Below are 21,425 nucleotides of genomic sequence, written 5' to 3'. Positions count from 1 at the left end.
CATCTTGAGTGCATTATGAATGTTAATGAGGACATCTGAGTACACTAGAAGTGGCAGGAAACGATGATGGGAGGAAAGAAAGAAAGTAACAAATGTCAGGCAGACAAATATTTTCCATCTGTCAGTCGATCTGTTTCTTCTCTCTTCTTCCTGACTCTCCTCTCGCTCCATCACTAATTCCTCCCACCATCCACCTGTTAAAACCCTCATTCCCTCCAACCTTCCCATTACCACTCTCACTCCCTTGCTCCAATTTTATTTACCTTCTCAATCTCTCCCTAAGAGGCTTGATAATGGTCTTAGCACTGTTATTATGTATGTGTGCTGTTCACGTGGCAAGCATTAGTGTGTGTTGTGTGTGATGAATTGTGTGGGCTCCATGGGTTTTAATACAGTGGGCTGCTGCGCAGGAAAACACACACTTTGGAATTTAACTCTGTGTGGAATCGTATTGGACTTCCATGCAGACTCCGTTTCTCTGTCTCTCTGTGAAGCGTACTATTAGCTGAAGACCTTCCTTCCTTGTACTCCTCTTTTCTCCTTCTCTTTTTTTCCATCTGCATATCTGTCGTTTCTTCTCACCGCACACACAAGCCCTCTGTTTGAAACAGTAGCTCAACTTGAAAACATTTTAGCTCATAAAACACATTACATTCTTTCATCCATCCCGTCCAGTTTCAAAGACTGTCCAAGTGTCTGCGTGGATGAATCATGTGCTCAAACCAATTACACTGTTTAAAAATGGACTCTTTTCATATGAGAGAACACATACATATGTGTGTGCCTGAATTGTGGTATCAGCTTGCTGGTACTTTAAAAAAAAAAAAAAAAACCTCACGCTTACAAATTCAAGTGCATGTGAGTTGGTTTGCCAAATTACAGAAATAGGCCTTTGAGTTACTGGTCTCTAGAGTTTTGCCTTTAGCCAAAACAGTAAGGGTAATTTTTGTTGGTGTTTTTACAACTTTTAATTTCAAAAAGAGGCAGTAATAATGGTCTCTTTTGAGTAGATTATCCACAGGCTTTGAGGATGAGGATTTTTAGAAATTGGAACTAGTTATTTTTGTTATTATATAAACGGTTGTTCAGGGTGTAAATAAGAACTTGTTTTTGTAAAGAAAATCTCATTTAAAAAAAAAAAAAAGTGCATCATCTTTCTATTTTTTTTTCCCAATTTCTAACTTTGACCCAAGACATGGATCCATGCTTTCATGTTGTGTACACCAAATTCTGACCCTACTATCTGAATGTCGAAGCAGAAATTGAAACTCATCAGACCAGACAACATTTTTCAGTCTTATATGGTCTCATTTTGGTGAGTCCATTCAAATTGTAGCTTTAATTTCCTGTTCTCCGTTGAGAGGACTGGTACCTGGTTCGGCAGTCGATCTGCTTTAAGGTTCAACATGCCTTAAAGAGATGCTCTTTGCATACCTTTGTTGTAAGGAGTGGTAATTTGAGTTACTGTTGCCTTCCTTTCAGCTCAAAGCAGTCTGGGCATTTACCTCTGACGTCTGTTATCCTCAAGGCATTTTCACCCAAACAACTGCTGCTCACGGGATATTTTCTGTCTTTCTCTGTAAACCCCAGAGATGGTTGTGTGGGAAAATCCCTGTGATCAGCAGTTTCTGAAATTCTCATAGCAGTCTGTCTGGCACCAACAGCCCATGTCACGTTCAGAGTCACTTAAATCACCTTTCTTCCCCATTCTGATGCTCAGTTTGACCTTCAGCAGGTTGTCTTGATCATACATGCCTACATGCATTGATATGCTGCCATGTGATTGGCTGATTAGATATTTGCATTTTCTCAACTGTCAAATAAGATGAGAACCTCAGACTTGCAACTGTTTGTATTGTGTTTCAAGCTTAATGATTTTCCTTGAGTGCCACTGATAAAACATATAAGAGAAAAAGATAAAGATTTTATTTCGGTTTGGTTTGTTTTTTTTTGTTTGTTTTTTATATACAATCTCAGCTTTTTTGCAAGCGCTGTGTATCACCTTTAAGAATACTACTACGTCCTCATGTAATATCAGCTGTGGTATGAAAAAACACATGACACGCACTCATTCCCTCACCTGTCATGCTCATATGAACACACTGGAGATAACAGTAGGACATCTTTGAAGTTTAAGCTGCTGTAGCTCACTGGCTTTTTCTGTTCTCTTGCTATTTTTCTTCCAGACTGATCAGCCATTCGATGGGGATTTTCAGAGGAGCTCCGCCTACCGTCGCCGCCTTCCCTCCTCCTGCTCCCTCCTCCCCCCGCGACCTCTTGCTCGCCCCCACCCACTCCGTCATCCAGCCCTCCATCCAGCCCTCCATACACAAAATGACTCTGGAACTCACTGAATGGTCTTCTATATGGATTTTTACTGCTTGTAATAGACAGTAAGAAAAAGGAGTGGCAAACGTCGATGACAAAAAAGCCATAAACACCCACAACACACACACACACACACACACCTACACACACACACACACCTACACAGACACTTTCATACCAAATAAAGCTGTTTTGCAGGCAGTTCCTCACACACCTGATGTGCACACACAAAAACAAGCAAAGAAGCAAATGCACAAAGCCGCTCTTGGAATGTACCGCTCACATCCTGTGAAATTCATCTGCTTCCTTTATTTTTTGGAGAATTTCTCCAAGCCTTGAGAAAGCTGATTTTTATTTTATTTTTTCCCAATTTAAGCAAGGATTAAAAATGTGGGGAATTTGAATTTGCAGTGTTTTTGGAGGACAACTTTAGAGGACAGTTGATTGCTAAGTGATTTTTTTTTTTTGTTTTGTTTTGTTTTTTTTGTTTGTTTTGTTTTGTTATCTTAATTTTCTGAAAATTCTGATGTGCGATACATCTGGAAGTAGCAGATTAGTTCTGCATATATTTAGTGTCCTTAGCCTTTGTAATTTTTAGCAGGACCCAGTTTAAGATACATTTCATTACCTCACAGGCTGGGAAACATCTGTTACAGTTATTCAACACTCCATCACTTCTTGAACATGTCAGTAATAGATGTAACAACAATGTAACCAGCAAGTTACAACCACTGGTTGCAATTTTTTTCTTGCAAAGATTGTAATGAAGTTACTTCTAGGAAGCCACTACTAGTTTTAAAGTAACTACAAGTAACTTGAAAGGAGGAGTTTGTGGAAGTGGAGAAATAGAAGTATTATTGCTTTTGTATTGTAGTATTGTTAGAAGGGGTGCGCTTGTTTTCTTGTTGCTTGCATGCCCTCCAACATGCCTCCCCAGAACACAGAGGCTGACACCATGCAGGTCGGATCTCTGGTGGGTGGGGTTGGCAGCAAAAACTCCACCGCATCAGGCTTGGATGAGGAGAAAGGAGTAGCAGGAGGTGAGACGGATGGATTGGGAGGTGGAGGCGGAGCGGCAGAAGGAGGCCGAGGAGGAGAGGAATCTGCTAGTGAAGGATCGATTGAAGGAATTCCTTTGAAGAGATGGGTGATGCATGGGGCTGTGATGTTCGGTCGGGAGTTCTGCTACGCCATGGAGACGGCGCTGGTGACTCCTGTGTTGCTGCAAATAGGTGAGTAGAGTCCATGTGATTTACATAAAAAACAAAGACACGTGAAGTATATAAAGTCACAGGCTGGAGCCAAGATCTGTAAAGTACTTCAGCTACAAATAATTGCTGTTTTTTTTTGTTTGTTTGTTTGTTTTTTGGGTTTTGTTTTGTTTTGGGTTTTTTTTGGTTGAGAGTTAAGTGTAGAACTTTATTGCTGTTTTTAACCTGCAAATGGTAAGCTCATTACTTTTGAGAAGGGTCGAATAGCCACGAATGAGATCAAGTAGGTAGAAGAAGCTGCTTTTGAGCAGTACCAGTAAGGCTTATAACAGATGATAACAGCCATTCATTGGGCAGGTAGAAATAGGTGCAAGAAAAGATCAATCAAAACTTGCATGATTTCCTTTGGGCAGCACAACAGTGTGGTGGTTAGCACTCTGGTCTCACAGTGAGGAGGTCTTTGGTTTGAATCCAGGCTGGGGTCTCTCTATGTGAACTTTGTATGTTTTCCCCATGTTTGTGTGGGTTCTCCCTGGTTACCGCAGCTTTCCCCCACAGTCCAAGAACATGCTGCTTCTTCTTTCGGCCGCTCCCTTTATGTGTCGCCACAGCGGATCATCTGCCTCCATCTCACCCTGTTTCTAGCATCTTCCTCTGTCTTACAACCTTCTGCATGTCCTTCTTCACTGCATCCATGAACATTCTCTGTGATCTTCATCTGTCCCTCCTGCCTAGCAGCTTACACTATCCCTCCTCTGCAGATATCAAAACCATCTCAGTCTTTCCTCTTTAATCTTGTCTCCAAACTGTTCAACCTGAGCTGTCCCTCTGATGTACTCATTTGTAATCTTGTCCCTCCTGGTCACTCCCAATAAAAGCATTTTCAGGTATGCCACTTCCAGCTTGGACTCCTGTCTGGGAATCTCATTCTTGATGATCCGCATGTTTAATTTGGCAAAGATTTTGCACCAGAGGCCCTTCCCAACACAACCTTCCCCAGCTGCCCCAGCCCTGCACCCTCAGTTGGATAACCAGAGGATGGATGGATGGATGGATGGATGGATGGATGAAGTCCTGTCTTTAAGTCATTCTGCCATTTAACGTGACACCTTAGCAGCTAAAATGTCAGAGCACATATCTCATCTCCTTTTCACCTTGTTTGGATGGACCTCCACCGGATGTGCTCAGAGATTACCCGGCTTACATTCTGCCTCCCAAATAAAAAACAGACCTCCGGTCACAGTGAGCATGCTGTCATTTGCACCTAGTGTCATCTTTTACAGCATTTTGAAAGTCCAGTTTTGTCTGGAGTGTACAGGAGTCTTTAGAGGAGATGGAGAGGGTGTGAAGAGTAAAAAGTAGGAGAGGAGGAAGGGGAGGAATGTTAGAGTGAGAAGGGGGGAGATAAAAGCCTAAAACAGCCATAACAATATTTATAATTTAAAGCAATTTTCCATGCAATCCCCCTCTCTTGCTTTTTTCCTCCAAATTTATCCTTCCCCTTCACTGACTCTAGTGTGATGTCCTAGCTTACATAACCAAGGGGACATGAATAGGAGGCTGCTCTGTGGACACCATGACTCCTGGCTGGCTCACCCAGGATGGGGAACCAGGATCCAAAAAACATGCACTTCGAGTGCTTGCTGTGTCTGAAGGACAGTGTTGAGATCAGCCAAGTGCTGAAAGTTTAAAGGATTCCAGCTGTCTTCAGAAGAGTGGTGTTCTCTGAATACATAATGTTAAAGCAAGAAAATTAAAAAAAATTTTCTGGGAGTAATTTTCAACAGTCTGTACATATCTCTTGTGGAAGCGCTACACAGGGGAGCTGCTACATGTTTTGGTTCTAATTTTAGCCCTGATTTAGCTGCCCTAGCCTAATTTTTTTTTTTTAGATCAGAATATGTCTGAGCTCCTCTTAGCAGATTCTGAAACTGCCAGGAGGTACAAGCACCACAGATTAGTCTGCTGAAATAAATAAAACTAAAGCAGACAGAACAGTGACTTTGGTGTCTGGCTGTTATTCATCACTGAGAGGAAAGATAATCCAGTGATGTTTTTTTTTTTCCCTCCCATCAAGCTAATTGTCTACCGTTCATTTTGACCTTTTATTGATCATAATTAGTGAACGTTGCCCTTCACCTAAATAAATAAAGGCGTTTCCAGTCGGTGCAATAAAATAAACTGTACTTCTTATTATTACTACTAAAAACTTGTTGCAAAGTGTTTTTACTAATTTGTTACAAATTATAAATGGGGACGTTTGCACGACTGCATGCAAAATGTCACACACCTCTTCCAAAGGACACTTTGTACAAAAGTGACGCCTGTGGCTTCGACAAACACATTATTTTGTGCTCCAAGAAAGAGAACCGCATGGAGAAGGCTATAAGTGATGTTCAGACCTTATGAAGCTGATGTGCCAATCATGTTAACAGCTGTTGAAAAAAAGGTCAGTGAGAGCCATGAGAGTGAACCAAAGCAGTACAGTAGAGATCTGTAAAGTCATAAGCTGGGAGATTGGAGAGAGTTGTCTCTGGGCTCACCAGTATGACAGATTTGTGTAATAAGGCATTGTTTTCAGCATTCTGTTGGGAAAACAAATGGCAGGTTAGAATTTACTTTGCTATAGTAGCAGGTTTATGGTAATCTTGTGCTCTGTTCCCAGTGGCATTTTTGGCAAGATTTTACTTCCTGTCCTGCTTGGTCTGCCACATGTCATGTTTTAGATAGTTTAGCAGGTCTAACTCTATGTATGCTTTGGCCTATGATGGAGAGGTTTCCTCATTTTCTCTGCATGCTGATTAGCCTCATGGATGTATTAATAGAGCTTAATATGGCATGTCAGCACGGCTTTGTCCCAGTGGCAAAGTAGATCTAAAAAAATCCCCTGTGGACCAGAACAATTTTTCCTCATAAAACGCCATTGTAAGGTGTTGACAGCACCATTATAACAGAGCTGGAAAACTGCTGGCAGAACAAACAAGGTGGAAGCAAACCTGGAAGAGGAAGTTATATTATGGCTTTGGGTGAGCCACTTTGTTCTGAAATAGAAAAGCACTTTTCAGTTCTTATTATACTACATCCATAACCATCTTGATTTTTAGATCAGTTTAGAAGTTATATGTCTATATGGCATTTCCCCCACCCCTTCACAACTACAAAGGTTGCTTCTGTTCACATTCATTCATGTTTTTTAGGCTGCTCAAAGAAAAACAAACAGACATAGTACCTGAAAACAACTCCTTCCCCTAACTGTGGGCACAGCTCCAAGTTTTGGGATAACAATACCCCCCCTTCTATGTAGTTAATGCTTCATGCACTGACTGTAGCTACTAGAATTAGCTGGATTGTCAGTAAGCTGGCTGGTTGGCTCAGCCTGAGTGAAACCATTGTATGTGTAACCCCACAACACTGGGGTCATAGAAGGGGAGAGGATGTGTGTCTGAGTGTGTGCACAGCAGACATAATTTGGTCAAGGAGCCCATATTTACACAATGCAGAGAAAGGCTAAGAAACTTCTGCCTTACAAGGGCTTGCATGGGGAGCATACCAAGCTCTCTTCTGTTCTTATATGAGGAGACAGGCTTTTCCCCTAAAGGCAAGGGCACATATTGGGGTTGCTGAGCTGGTTATATTTATAATTTAGGCATCAAATGGGACCAAATAGGGCTCAGGTCCTATACAGTCTGGCCTGATGGTTGGAAACAGTTGAGAGATAAGACAACTAATCTAACACATTTGAAATTCTTTTCCTACCAACTCACTGTGCTGCCTTTGTCTTTGTGTCTCTTTTTTTGTTTCTCCATCTATTCAATTAAATTTGTTTAAGGTAAATTTTACTCATAGAACACCAACAGTTGCCTCAAGGCACCTAAAGGTGCAAGACTAAAGATCCAACAATAATGTCTAAAAGTAGAGAGGGTGTTTGTCTTCTGAATGTAAACAGGGAGCTAGTTCCACAGGAGAGGGACCTGATAGTTGAAGGCTCAGCCTCCCATTCTGCTTTTAGAAGCTCTAAGAGCCACAAGTATGACTGCAGTCTGAGAGTAAAGTGATCTATTGCGGCCATATACTGTGAGACCTTTAAGATTTGATGGGCCCTGATCATTCATTTTCAAACTCTAAGGTTCAGTGTTTGAATCCAAGCTGCAGCAAACCTTTGGGGCAACACATTGGTGTGATGGTTAGCACCGTTACCTTGCAGCAAGAAGGTCCTGGCTTCAAATCCAGGCTGGGGCCTTTCTGTGTGGAGTCTGCATATTCTGCCCTGTGACTGTGGGTTTCCCCCAGGTACTCTGGATTCATCCTTGGGAGCATGCATGGGTTAGAGTATTTTTTTAATTCTAAATTGCCCGTAGGTTTGAATGGAGTCTGTCTCTGTTAGCCTTGCAACAGATGTGTATGTGTGTGTATATATGTGTAAGTATGTGGATGTCCTTTAAGCTGCCACGCAGAGAGATGAGGGGTCGTTTGAAACATTCAGTGCATTGCCTTTGATTTCTTCTGCTTGTCCTGCTTTGTTGAAAGTCACCCTCAGCAGGAACACCACCTAATGCTCAAACTGAGATAAGTGAAAGGGAGTCAGCTCTACAAATGGGATTAAGAAAAGTGATAAGGTAAAAGAAAGACAAAGAGAGCAAGGAGGGGAAGAGGAGGTGAGTTCAGATCCTGTGTTGTGTTGATCTTTTTGGTTACGAGCATGACGCATTACATAATCGGCTTTCTCAGAACTGACCTCACAGTTACTCAGCGAAAACTAGTAAAACATCAAAATACTCAGGAGAAAAGCTCTCAAAAATAAACCACACTATTATTGTCTTTGCCAGATATATTTATTTCGAGTCTGTTCAGTAGGGCTGCAACTAATGACTATTTTGATAGTCGATTAGTCATCGATTATTGAAACGATTAGTCGACTAATCGGATTATGAATCACATAATTATGAAATGGCACTTATTTAGCTATCAGCTTTTATATTTAGCATAAGGTTATTTAAAATGTGGTAGTAAACACGCAGAAGATGGATACTTAATTTTATTTTAAATTTTAATCATGTTTCCTGTTGATATAAATTTAACGGTCCATTTTTCCAATGATAAAAAAAATATATATAGTACTTTAATTTCCCTGTAAAACAAAGTTGGCACAGTTTCACGAGTAGCCGCCATGACTAAACATGCCGTTGAATGCTATCCGGTCTTTAAGTCTGATGTCATTTCCGGGTCCAAATGCTCCTAAATAAACAGCAATGGCATAACCAATGACTATTCACTATTAAAGATGATTGTAACATACTCTATCAACTGCAGCCATTTCCACTTCTCTTTCTCATCAGTAAAATGACAGCTGAGTGTGTTTTTTTTTTTTTTTTTTTTTGAGTCGGATTGGTTAAAACAACCAGGGACACAGCATTGTTTAAATTGCTTGCTGAATCAACAAACAAGAAGGCTATCAAAACTTTAAATCTATGTTCCACTTATAACTTTTTTCTTTAATGTAGATAACCCCTGGCTCACTTGGCTCATTTGTATGTCATGTTCTTGTATACTGTTTATTGTATACTTGTATTTGTGAAACTTAATAAATTCCTTGGGGGGGAAAAAAAAGGGGGGGGGGGGGGGTGACACAGCATTGCGACACATTGATCTCGTGACAGTTTGGACCTGTGAATGGAATTCTGCATCATTACTTAACAACCGGATTGTGTGAAGCTCGCCAGAGATAGATGGACAGGAAGACGTCTCAGTCATCAGTAGTAATAAAAAACAACTATTTTCAACAATTAAATTCGTCATCAACCATTTTTGCTGTCGATTATTGTCGACAGTGTCGACTAATCATTGCAGCCCTAATGTTAAGCTTCATATTAACAGCAGACTGGTGGACTGATGTTAGATCAGACATAAAGTCATTGTGTTAGAATTAAGTACCTGCAGACACAGGGCAGTTCTTTAAACTCACAACATAAAACATATTTAATCTGAAAAGACATAATCAGTCACTTATAGCTCACATAGCCAATATTGTTTCACTTAATTTAGAAAGTAGGGGGAAATTCTATGAACCCTGTGGAGTAGGTCACTCATTAAGTTACACCCACTGACCTCAAAAGTCTCTATGTTGTGAATTCAACTGATAGAATATAATGGAATCAAATAGAAAGCCTTTATTGTCATTGTATTCAGAATACAAATACAATGAGATAAGAAGGTCTCGCTTGGCAAAACTAAACACACACACATACTAAAAATACACAAAAAAGGACTGAACTGGAGGGGAAAGAGCCACTGCACTCATGCACAAAAAAGTTATATTTTCTTGAAATTCCAGCTTGTTATTAAATGAGCTTATTTTCTCCTTTTTTCCTGTAGCAGTTTTTCTGTTATTCTGTCCTGTGTCAGAATACTTTCCTACAAAAAGTGGATTTCTCTTTAGATCATTTCTGGACATCGGCCAGTTCTTTTTAGATGTTTAATGAAGAAAGGGTTCAGTAATTATCAGCTTAATACAGGAAGAAAATAGCTCCTAAAGATTCAGAGTGAGGCTAAACAGTCTCAGGAGTAGCATAATCTTATTCAAAGGGTTCTTCCTAACCAGTAATTATTTATAATCTGTTTATTTGCATGGTTGCGTGGTTGACTGCCTATCCTTACAGCTACTGTATGCCACCATTGTGGTACCCAAAAGAGTCCATGTCTGGCAATTCTACAACTTTGTTGTCCTTCTTTGGTGGCCTTCTTGGCTTTACTTAAGGAGATTACTACAATCCAAAAAAAAAACCGACCTTCTCTGTGGCTTAAAGGTATGGCTCTCTGGATTAGTGTCTTCACTTTTACTACATCGTATTTCCTCGAATTCTGAAGCACTGTGTGCCTTTTAATATTTGCATACCAAATTAAATGGCCCACAAAGTGGCAGTTAAAGTTAATGAGACAATAAGGCCATTTGGGTGCTTGTTTACTTTACTAATGCATTATGGCACAGTGTGTGCTAGCTTACTTGAGGCCAGAGTCACCAAATTTGCTACATGCAAGCAATCTGAGATAATTTCCTTTCATGTCACAGACTTTGACACGTCAGTCTACACAGAAACGTCTTTTTGCTCTGATTTCATGGTAGCTAGCTGGTACCCTGTTTTCACGCTACAATGTGAAGCCTCCCCTGCTGTTTCATTTGCAGCAAATCAGCTTGATCTTATGTTGTTTATACTTGCACGCCAGTTAACCTAATCCATTGAGTGATCCTATCATGTTCGCTGGTCTAATCTGACAGATGACCTTGCAGACAGTGTAATACAGGGTTATATAAATGACTGGCTTGATGTCACAGTGACTAATCACCATAATCTGACCAAGTCATTCGCAGTATAGAAAAGATGGAGGACCAAGTAATGGAAAATGGTTTAAAAATGTCTAAGTTGGAGAAATGAGAGTTATCCAGAGATGGATAGAACATGCCAGGCCAGAAATAAATATGTATATTGAGAAAAGGTGAGAAATAGGAGCCACTGACAGTGTAAATTGCATTCTTGCCAGCTTGTCTTCATTCTTCATTTATTGTTTTACACTTCTGCCTGTCTCCACAGACAGAGAGAGAGAGAGAGAGAGACCATCACACCAGACTTCTCAATTATTTGAAGCCTTTCCATTTATAATACTTGGACTCGTCACTGCAGTAACCTTGTTCATTTTAATAAGTTACCACTAACAGAGACACAAAAGTTTTTGTTTTTTTTAATAAAAGGGTTATTTATACGTCATTAAATCATCAAAATAGTTGCTGGTGGTGCTGATTGCTGGTTGTTGTTGTTGGTGAACCAGTGATGCTAGTGGTTCCCAGACTGTGGTGTGTGGACCGTGAGGGTTGTTAAGAGTTGAACCGCAGTCAGAACAGCAGCACAGGTTACATTCATGGGGTCCCTGTTTGTATTTGCAATGCTGGGTAGATGCAGAGTCAGCAAATACTTCAGTCAAAGACATATTATGTGTGGTCATATAGATGTGCTTGTTTTACCATCCATCAGGCGATCAGCTAGGTATGTGTGTGCTATTAGTGTAAGATATGCGAGGAATGCAGAACTGTGCGTGTGTGTGTGCGTGTGTGCATGGTTATTTGTCAGCACATTGTTTCCACCTTTCCCTCTCCAGGGAGATGAAGTCATCAAAAACAAATGAGCTCTGAGGTGATAATGAGGGACAAAAAAACATTGGGTCAAGCAAATTCTTTAAATTACTTTCATTGTATTAATTATTGTCTTAATCAGTCAGCTGAGTTTAGTGATCATTTAATTCATTTATTTTCTGAATGCAGCTGGTGAAACATGAAAAACACAACAAATAAACAGGTCATTTCAATAAAAAATAGAAAACAAGCAGAAAAATGTGCAGTAATTTGAAGTATAAAATGTTTGTATGCTAAATGCAAAGCTTTCACCAGCAGCTGTTAGTTTGGAGCATAAATATAGAACAGAAATGTAAATTTGTCTTCATGGCAGTTTTGTTTAATAAGATTCATGAGATATGGAAATGAACCAGATGTAAATGCAAACCTCATTGTGCATTAACACTTGACCTGCAGCTTGTTCAGAGCATCTTTCATTGTAACCTCAGAGCTCCACAGCGATATGAAGACAAGACTAATGCGACCAGAATCTGCTCAGATAGGGGGTTTGAATCACATTAAATCGGTTTCGCAACACACACACAAATACGAATTGAGAAAACACAACACACAACACACCTTAAAAATCTCCAAAAGAGGAAGGAAATTTCCATCAAATAAAAAAAAAAAAAAAAATTTACAAATATTATTATATTACTTTTTTCACAGTAATAAAAAATAATTGTGCAAGTAGATTTGTGAGCATGGACTTTATCCAGAAGCCCTAACACTGGGCCCACAGTTTTCATACCCTTTTTACTGCATGAGTTCTCTCTATACTTCACACTATACAAAACAAGTTGGACTGCAGTCAGTAATAGTGACCAGAAATCCATAAAACCAAGAGTGGAACACACAAACACACACAGGCCCAACAGCAGCCAGAAAACACATCAGTAATGGTAGGCCGCAGGGCAGTTGTTGGGTGTGTGTGTGTGTGTGTGTGGGTGTGTGTGTGGGTGGGTGTGTATTTTAAACGAGTAGAAAAACATCTGCTGTCTCACTGACTCTTGTTGACTCTGACGGTATATTAATGAGAGGAAGATGGATGAATACTGACAGACTGGTCTTGTGGAGTTGTTTACTCAGAAAGTCACAGGACTTTCACTAAAGAGACTAGCACTCAAGTTCTCACACGAGGACATTAATTTTAGTCTTTCAGTAGTTAGAGTGGTTAGGTTTAGAAATAGGTTTGGTTTTGTTAAGATAGGCCGCCCTTTTTTAAACAATCTAAACCACATGTCAGAAAGCTACGTTTTCTAGTTTGCTGAAGTGATGAAGGCATATTGGAAAAATACAGTAAGTAATTCATGTCCAGAACTAACACACACAGAGACAGACAACCATTCACACTCACATTCACACCTATGGGCAATTTAGAATCACCAATTAACCTAACCATTGGATCATTTTTTTGGAAGCACTCTTTAATCTTACTAACTGGCCATAAAGTGAATCTACATTAACTGTGTTTGTTTTTTAAAGGAAGGCATTTATACCATTTTAACTTCAAGGGTTTGCATCTCTGTGCAATACCAAGATGATCTGATCTGGTTCTGTGTGTCTGGATGAGACATTTATCTTAATTCATTAGCTCAATACATCTATTACTGTGTAATTTTAAAGTTTTATTAACTAATTAGGGTCACCATCTACAACAGCAACTCAAAGGTATTGCAAAATGCATTGGAAATTACCCACAAGTATGTAAAAGGGTGCAATAATTGATTTGTTCTTGAAGCAGTCAAGAAATCAGTCATTTTTTTTTCATGCTGGCTAAAAAACTATGATAAATTTTAATGCTACAGATAAACATTATTTTATGAGAAAATAAAAGTCGGTGGAAATATATTCCAGTTCTGGTTCTGCTTAGTTAAGTGTTGCATGTTGTTTGTGTTTGGTATTATGGAGTTATATTTCCCATGTGGTTGGTGGTCACTGATCAATGCACCAACTAGATCAATAAACTAGTTTCAGATTGTTGCATTATAATAGTGTCACGTTTTGAATTGAGAAAACCCTGAAATGCCTTTTATCACATGGCTGACCTACTGTACTTGTGGTTGCATAAGATTACTGACTGATCACTGCTGATTGGCTTTATTGATCGCTTCTTTGGTAGTGAAAGGACAGCAAATGTTGCCAGCTGGAGCATCCTGTGTGTTATAGGTCAGCCCCAGCCAGAGACCACTCTCCCTGCTGTCAATCACATGTGGCCATATATCGATGCAAATGACAGATACTTGAAAAGAATAAATTCATTCAGTCAGTCTAATTTCACTCGTCAAGCTTCGCTGTCGGCATAAATGTCTCCATCTGTCTCTCTCTCTCTCTCCTTTCTCTTTCTATCTCAGTGGGAGGCTCCTAGTTTACTGCAGTGCTGTTACATAACTCTGCTGACTAGAAGCAGCTGCGTGCATGTGCATATACATGCAAGCTTTGTGCATCTTTAATGATACCTTTTACGTAGAAAGGACAGTTGACAGGGGGATCTTGCCGCTATGTTTGGGCACTCTCACACACACACACATACATACACACAGAGGATAATATCTGCTCTTTTCTGTGTTAAATGAGCTGAATGAATGGCTCTTAAAACAGTTTCCAGTCAATATAAAGCAGATTGTGTGTCTGTGTGTGGAGTGTAAAAAAACGTCTTTCGCTCAAGAATGGCAATAAAATCTGTGATATACACACTCGGGTCCTATCAGGTGCAATTTTTCTTTGAGATTTTTTTCTCACCGTTGTTCTGCTTTTTTACTTTCATTAGCAGTTTGTTGTATTTCTCCTTAAGAGGCACTTTGGTAATTACAACCTTGGTGGTGCAGCTCGCCTACTTGAGTCTGCATTTTCTTCAGAGTGCGTGTGTGTCTTGGTACTAGCATCTGTGTGTGTGCCTGTTGTGTGATTGATGCTCTCAGCATCTCTTGATGCTGGGAAGCACTGTGACTCATTCATTTCTCCCCTGTTGTCTCCATCTATCTGTCTCAGTCTTTTCTTTCCTCCACTCTGCAGTCACTGTGAACATAAATGTTGGCTGAATTTGCTTTTAACAAGTATCTTTACCAGTATCTTTTCTTTGGGTCTTTTTGCAGTTATCTCAGCAGGTTTTGGATCAGTAGGTTTCTCAGATATCTGGGTTATGTTGCAGGCTCATCATTTATAGTGCCTGACAAATGTTTTTTCTGTCCATGAACATGATGTAATGTTTTATGTTTCACAACTTTGAATCACAGATCAACAGAATTTAATGTTCAAATCTGGTTTGGCCACAAAGTAACCACCCTAAAAACATGGGCAGTGGAGGGATAGTGGATACGCGGGACAAAGGATGATGAAGGTGGAGCTGCCGGGCAGGAGGAAAAGAAAAAGACCACAGTGGAGTTTCTTGGATATATTAAAGGAGGACATGCAGAGAGTTGGTGTGACAGAGGAGGGATAAGAATAGGGTGAGATGGAGGAAGGTGATCTGCTGCGGTGACCCCTAAAGGAAGCAGTCAAAAGAAGAAGACGAAGATCTCTGCTAAATTAATGCAATGTACCAGATAGCGTTGCTAAATGTGAGATGCTTTACCAACTCTGAAAAATGAGGTCATTTTAGGTTTTATATTAGAGCAAAGACCTGGTACATAAAATAGCAATTTAGCCATAAGCAGCTAATAATTAATAACTGTAATGGAAATAGGCTGTTAATATAGTGCTTTTATACTCTTACTGACCACTGTAGCCACATTCATCCATTCTCACAGTTATCAGGTGTTGCTTTACTCTACTCAGTTTAAGTGTTTTATTTAGCTCACAAATGACCAATTAGATACTGAAGCACCTGCAGAAAGCTCCTTTAGACGCAGGGACAACATGCGAATTTCACATAGAAAGTTATTTGAGAAGGTTCAAAGTTGAGAAGCTCTATGAGAATTGGCTTAACATGACACTTTAATTTGTTGCGTAAAACACACTTTTTACAGTTTAACATTCAACCAAATGAATTCATGCACCTACCTTCAAGTATGTTGTAATATTATTTGGTTATTGTAGCTACATTTTTACTGGTCTAATATTGTCTCTGGATCTGTGACATGCTTAGCCTTTGTTGCAAACATAAAAGTCGTCCAGCTGGACACTGTATGACTGATATACAGTGTGCTGATTTCTGGTTAAAATCATACTACAGAGCCTCAGAAACATAATCAGAGTGTTTCTACTGAATTTGTTTTGTACTCAACTGAACTAAATGTAAAGGTGACCTCATACACTTCTTATGCCTGATGGTCAGTGTCCATGAGTCAACATTCCCACCTCTACAGTTTGATTATTGTCCAGTTGGGGCAAATAGCAAGCTAAGGGGAAAAGCATGCACAGCAGCTATAAATAAGGGCAAAAAAAATGTCCTTTGAAGCTGGATTTGTACTTTACTAATCACTCGGTTACTGAGGATTTGGTTTCCTCACAAATATACACTCAAATTTTGCTTTAACAGCAGCAGATGTCAGTCACTCAGATTTAATTGTCCCAAAGTTCTTAGATATTAATTCTACATGTTTGCTTACATTTGTGTGCTTTTATTAAAGTGAGCTGTAAGAAGAACTCTTCTGCCCTCATGCTGAAATCAAACCCACTGCCAAACACTTATCAGCAATGAAATATTGATGATAATGTTTTAAATTTTAATTCTGCCCTCACAGTCCATCTGTTACAAACCACATTTCTTCCCTTTCTTTCTTCCTTCCTTTTTGAGCACTACACCTGACTCAGTTCGCATGTTGTGTTTATTTAAGAACACCTGCTTCCTCCTTTCCTTGCACTCCCTGTCTCTCCTTCTCTCGCTCTCGCCCTCCTTCCTTCCTGCCCACTTTCTCCCATCGTGACCTCTACCCTGCTCTCACTTTTCACACCATTTCTCTCCCTCTTTTCTGGACCCTTGTCATTTTTCTTGTGGTTTTTCTCACGCCAGAGCAGGATATGAAAGGATTGTTTTGGGGGGTTTATGGGAGAATGGGAGCAGGAGGAATGGGAACGGAAAGAGAGAGAACGGAGAAGAAAAGGGGAAAAGGGAGAAAATAAGAGGGATTGTTTATTTGGGAGAAAAATTCAAATTGTTTGATTTAAGTTTGGAGGTTTGTTGTTCTCCAAAGGAGATAGATCATTTACAGTTAATTGTGTGAGAGAGGAGGAGCAAGAGGAATCAATGCCCTGAATGATATTTAGCTGGATAGACCACAGTAGGTTGGCTCAACATGCTAAACAGAGCAGTTTTACAGCAAATATATCACAAATATGTCCTATATATATTTTTTATTTAAAGTAATTTCCTAAAACAGTTTAGCACTTTCATTTTTACCAAAGGTTATGGAAACATTTTTGCAGAGGTGAATTAAGACACATTCAGCACTGTGGTTTTAAAAGCAGCAGGATAATGTGAGGCCCATGTTCATGGTAATAAATTAGCATGTCACACAGTAAAGTGGTGAGACATCAATATTAGATTTATTGACAGTAAAGCACACAGTCTTGAATAAACAGTAGCCGTGTTCCCACCCAGAGTGCCTGAACTTTTCCCCAAGAAATATATTTTTAAAAAAAAAGAACTAAAATGTTCTTTCAGCCCGTTGTTTGTCAGTGTTTCTACAGTGCTGAAGAACCGTGAAGTTCATCCATGTGGGACTTTATAAAAATGTGCCTATCAGGTTGTTTGCATCTAACCCAGTGCCACATCATTTGCTGTAGAAACACACTTCAAAAACCAAAATGAAAGCCTCGTTTGCACGATGTGGGCATTTTGTTTGGATGTATGTCTTACCATTCATTTAGCAGTTTCTCAGGAAACAAAAAGCAAAACATTTTAGTGGACGGTGTTCAGAGCTGGAGTCCATAAATTAGCTGACAGAGTGAGGAAAGCAGAAAAATTCTTTTTGAAATTTTGTGAGGAGTGCCCATTTGAGAGAGATTTTGACAGGTGGTTACAACCTGTCACACAGAAAGCCACAGAAGGTCACTATGGTAATCTTAACTGCTGCATCTGACGCAGGTGTAACCAGTTGACAACCTGATCAGGTATCTGATTGGTTCACATCTCTTTTTTCTGTCACAGGCCAATGTTTGAATTTGATTACAAGGCCCTGCACACTGAGCTTTCTTAGCCAACTTATTTAAACTTTTTAGTAGCAAGGCACCAACATTGCATAGTGTGGTTAATTATACTCTCTTCCATGTGAAAGCATTTTATTCTAAGATAAATTTAAGAAGTGGAAGAAGATGGATGGATGGATGGATATTATCAGATAATCCTTTGACAGTCTAGAAAAAAATGACTGAAAACAGATGTGATTTATTTGGACACTTAATTATAAGTCCTGCACAAACAACTAGCAGCTGTCAGTAATTAAGAATCATACACTGATCAAGCATAACATTATGAACACCTGCCTAATATTGTTTCGGTTCTCTTTTGCTGCCAAAAAAGCCTTGACCCCTCGAGTTACGGACTCCACTAGAACTCTGAAGGTGTGCTGAAATCTGGGCAATTGGGAGGCCAAGTCAACATCTCAAACTTCTTGTTGTGCTCCTCAAACCATTCCTGAACCAATTTTGCTCTGTGGCATGGTGGAGAAAGAGGCCAGAACCATCAGGGAATACTGTTTTCCTGGAAAAGGTGTACGTGGTCTGCAACAATGCATAGGTAGGTGGTACATGTCAAAGCAGCATCCCACAGTTTCCCAGGACAACATGGCCCAAAGCATCACACTCCCTCCATCAGCTTGCCTTCTTTCCATAGTGCATCCTAGTGCCAAGGACACACATGCACCCGGCCATCCATGTTCTTGCTCCCTAAATACCCCCCCCCACTAACAGGTTCTATGATGAAGCGATAAAAAGTGTTATTCACCTGTCAGTGGTTATAACGTTATGCCTGATCAGTGTATGTTTGAGTTATGATCATTCCAGCTGCTGGCTAATACGCCACGCTGCCTTTGATGTAAACTTCATGTTACACTTTAGTTTTAACTTGGTTTAAGTTGGTCATTTTTGCAGATTTTCTGACACTTGCATATCCACAACTGTAGTCATTTTTTTTAATATACTTTTTACTTTGAACTCCCTTTATAGCAACAGAAAGCGTCAATACATTTTACAACTTTGGAAATGTTTTTCTCTAAGCTTCATGTAGCTGAAGGGATCAAATTCAAATACACTGTACAAGAGAAAACAAAGAGGGACTGTTGTGAAAATGTGCAGCCTACATGGAGGGAACCATGGAGGCTGCAAGGGATCTGAGGACTTTCCTTAAAGAAAATAAAAGCACAGTGATTTTATTGAAAGTAAAATAAAATCTACAGGTGTAGAACAAGCACAACTGATAATGGGCTCAGTATCAGATTCTTTGTCCTTTTGACTGACATTACGAGGCATATCTTGATATTGTGGTAAGACTTCCCCAAAGTTCAAAGCAGCTTTATCTAATCTAAAAAAAACCCATATTTTGAAAACATTTGAAACTATAAAGTTTTACTGTGTATTTTACAGTGCAGCGACGAGAAACACATAAAATCTGTGATGAATGGGAGGTTTGTGTTCCCAACAGTCACACATTAAGCTCAGTTTTTAGTGTGTGTGTGTGTGTGTGTGTGTGTGTGTGTGTGTGTGTGTGTGTGTGTGTGTGTGTGTGTGTGTGTGTGTGTGTGTGTAGGAAATGTGCATGGCTTAAAAAAAAAAATGAAACAACTTTGATGATAGAGCAGATTGAACATTTTTGTTTCCCACGATCAATTATCAATGCTCAACAGGCGTGTGACAGCCCGAATATGAACTTTTTCTCTCTCTGTCTTCATTCCTCCGTCTTTCCCCTCTTCTCCTCCTCACCTTATCCCAACTCTGTTTATCCTTCCCTTTTGAATTCTTTGATCTTAATCCTTTCTCACAGTCCCTCTCTCTCTGTTTCCTCCCTTCCTTGTCTGTTACTGCACTTGTTTCTTGTTCTCTCTTTCTAAAATGCTTCCTGCTTCTTGATTCTCTCAGTATTGTTCCTTGTGTATGTGTGTATTTGCACTTACTGTACTGAAACTGTGGGAAGTCAGCTGTCTGAGCTCTTTTTTTTTTTTCTCATAGGTGAGACTGTAAGTCTGTGTATGTGTGTGGGAACAGAGAGATGTCTTTATTTCCTGCATGTTGACTGTGTTTCTGTTTTTCTGTGTGTGTGGGAACTGTTTACTAGAAACAGTTTTCCTGTTTTGATGTTGACAAACCTACCGACAGACCGATTCCTATCTGCTGCTTTGTCTCCCACTTTATTGCTGTGCCACTGTTTGACACTTTAACAGGTCTTGTGTATGTGGCTTTTGTATATATGAGCATACAGCATTCAGTGTGTTATTTTCTCGGGTATTCATGCATTCTTAGGTGTGTATGTGTGTATGAGAGAGAGAAACAAAAGATTGAAAAGGGTATGGAAAAAATACAGAAACAAACTTAAAGAAACAAAGTGTTGCTTAGTCTGAACTCACCCCACAACAGGAAGCACTGTGTGAATGACACAGCCATATTAGGAACCAGGAAGCAAAGGTGATGGAGCCTCCGTGGCGACAGAGTTCCCAAGACCTGGTCGCTGCGATGACAAGGGTCAAGCCCAGTTTATAGCCTGTTCATGAGAAAGAAGGTGAACATTTGTACAGGACAACAGGATAATGGACTGTAAAGTCAAAGTGAGGTCAAAGGCTTAATGTTCCTGTCTGAGAATGATACTTGAATTTATATCTGCCTCTGGAAAAACATACAAATCCAAAGTGGCAGGAGCAAGGACAGGTTATATCCACATGTACATGTGCCCCAGATCAAGAGACTGGACTTCAGTGCTCCTGAAGACTGAATGAGCTTTGCCTGTTTGGATGAGAGAAGCACTTTGGGAGAACCTGTTGATAAGATTAGATCTAGATTTTGGCTTCATTTTTCAGCTCTGGAGGTTACTACCTGGAAAAAAAAAATATTTGAAGGCAATATCTTGTAATTGTGATGTCACTGTTGTCTTTTTTTTCTTTGATTATGCATATCCTTCTTTAGCTGTAGTAGTGTTGTAGTTTGTGTTCCAGGACAGACAGGCTCTCTGTGCATGTGTGTGACCTTAATAAAGGTAATTATAGTTGCATTGTCAGTATGTTGTTTTGTTTTGGCAGCGTGCTGAGAAAACCTGAGCAGCTGTATGTAGTGCACTCTGATTCAGATGATTCACAGCAGCAGCTGTTACAGTAAAGAAGTGTGTCACAGTGACATCAGTTTCAGTATGATCAAAGCTAACCAGTTTTCACGATTCATCGAGTCCACGATGACACCTCCACTGTGTGTGAGTGCTGCTGTTGTTTCATTCATCATTGTGTTCAAGTGCTACAGAGGATCACTTGATCTGCTGATTAAAAAACTTATAAAAAGTAAATCTAGCCCAACTTGTGATTGTTGTTCAATCTTAAGTTGCTTGTTAGATTAATGCTGGCGACATCATAATGATACGATGCACATGATTGTGTTTAAAAAGACATGGTTTCTGTCAGACTGATCACTTATGGGGAAACATGCAGTTTAACCTTGGAGTTGCTGTTTCTGAGTCTGTTTCATGGACTGCAAGGCGATCTACAGACCACATTTTCTGCCCAACAGAATCATGTGATTCATCAACAGCAGTAAAAACATGAAAATTACCATGATTGCAGCAGACAGTTTTTCACATGATGACAGGA

General features: G+C 39.8%; 1 protein-coding gene across 1 annotated transcript in view; it reads left to right on the top strand.

Annotated features, from left to right (window-relative positions):
• Positions 1-21,425, top strand: part of slc45a4a (solute carrier family 45 member 4a) — a 52,116-nt gene that overhangs the window by 16,423 nt on the left and 14,268 nt on the right. Inside the window, exon 3 of the mRNA XM_030740756.1 lies at positions 2,187-3,560. Coding sequence (XP_030596616.1) covers positions 3,242-3,560 — 319 coding nt within the window. The 5' untranslated portion in view covers positions 2,187-3,241. The remainder of the gene's footprint in view (positions 1-2,186; positions 3,561-21,425) is intronic.

The sequence above is a fragment of the Archocentrus centrarchus genome, chromosome 11 (genome assembly GCF_007364275.1).
Source record: "Archocentrus centrarchus isolate MPI-CPG fArcCen1 chromosome 11, fArcCen1, whole genome shotgun sequence".
In the NCBI taxonomy this organism is placed as follows: domain Eukaryota; kingdom Metazoa; phylum Chordata; class Actinopteri; order Cichliformes; family Cichlidae; genus Archocentrus; species Archocentrus centrarchus.
This window is presented reverse-complemented; position numbering and strand designations above follow the sequence as displayed.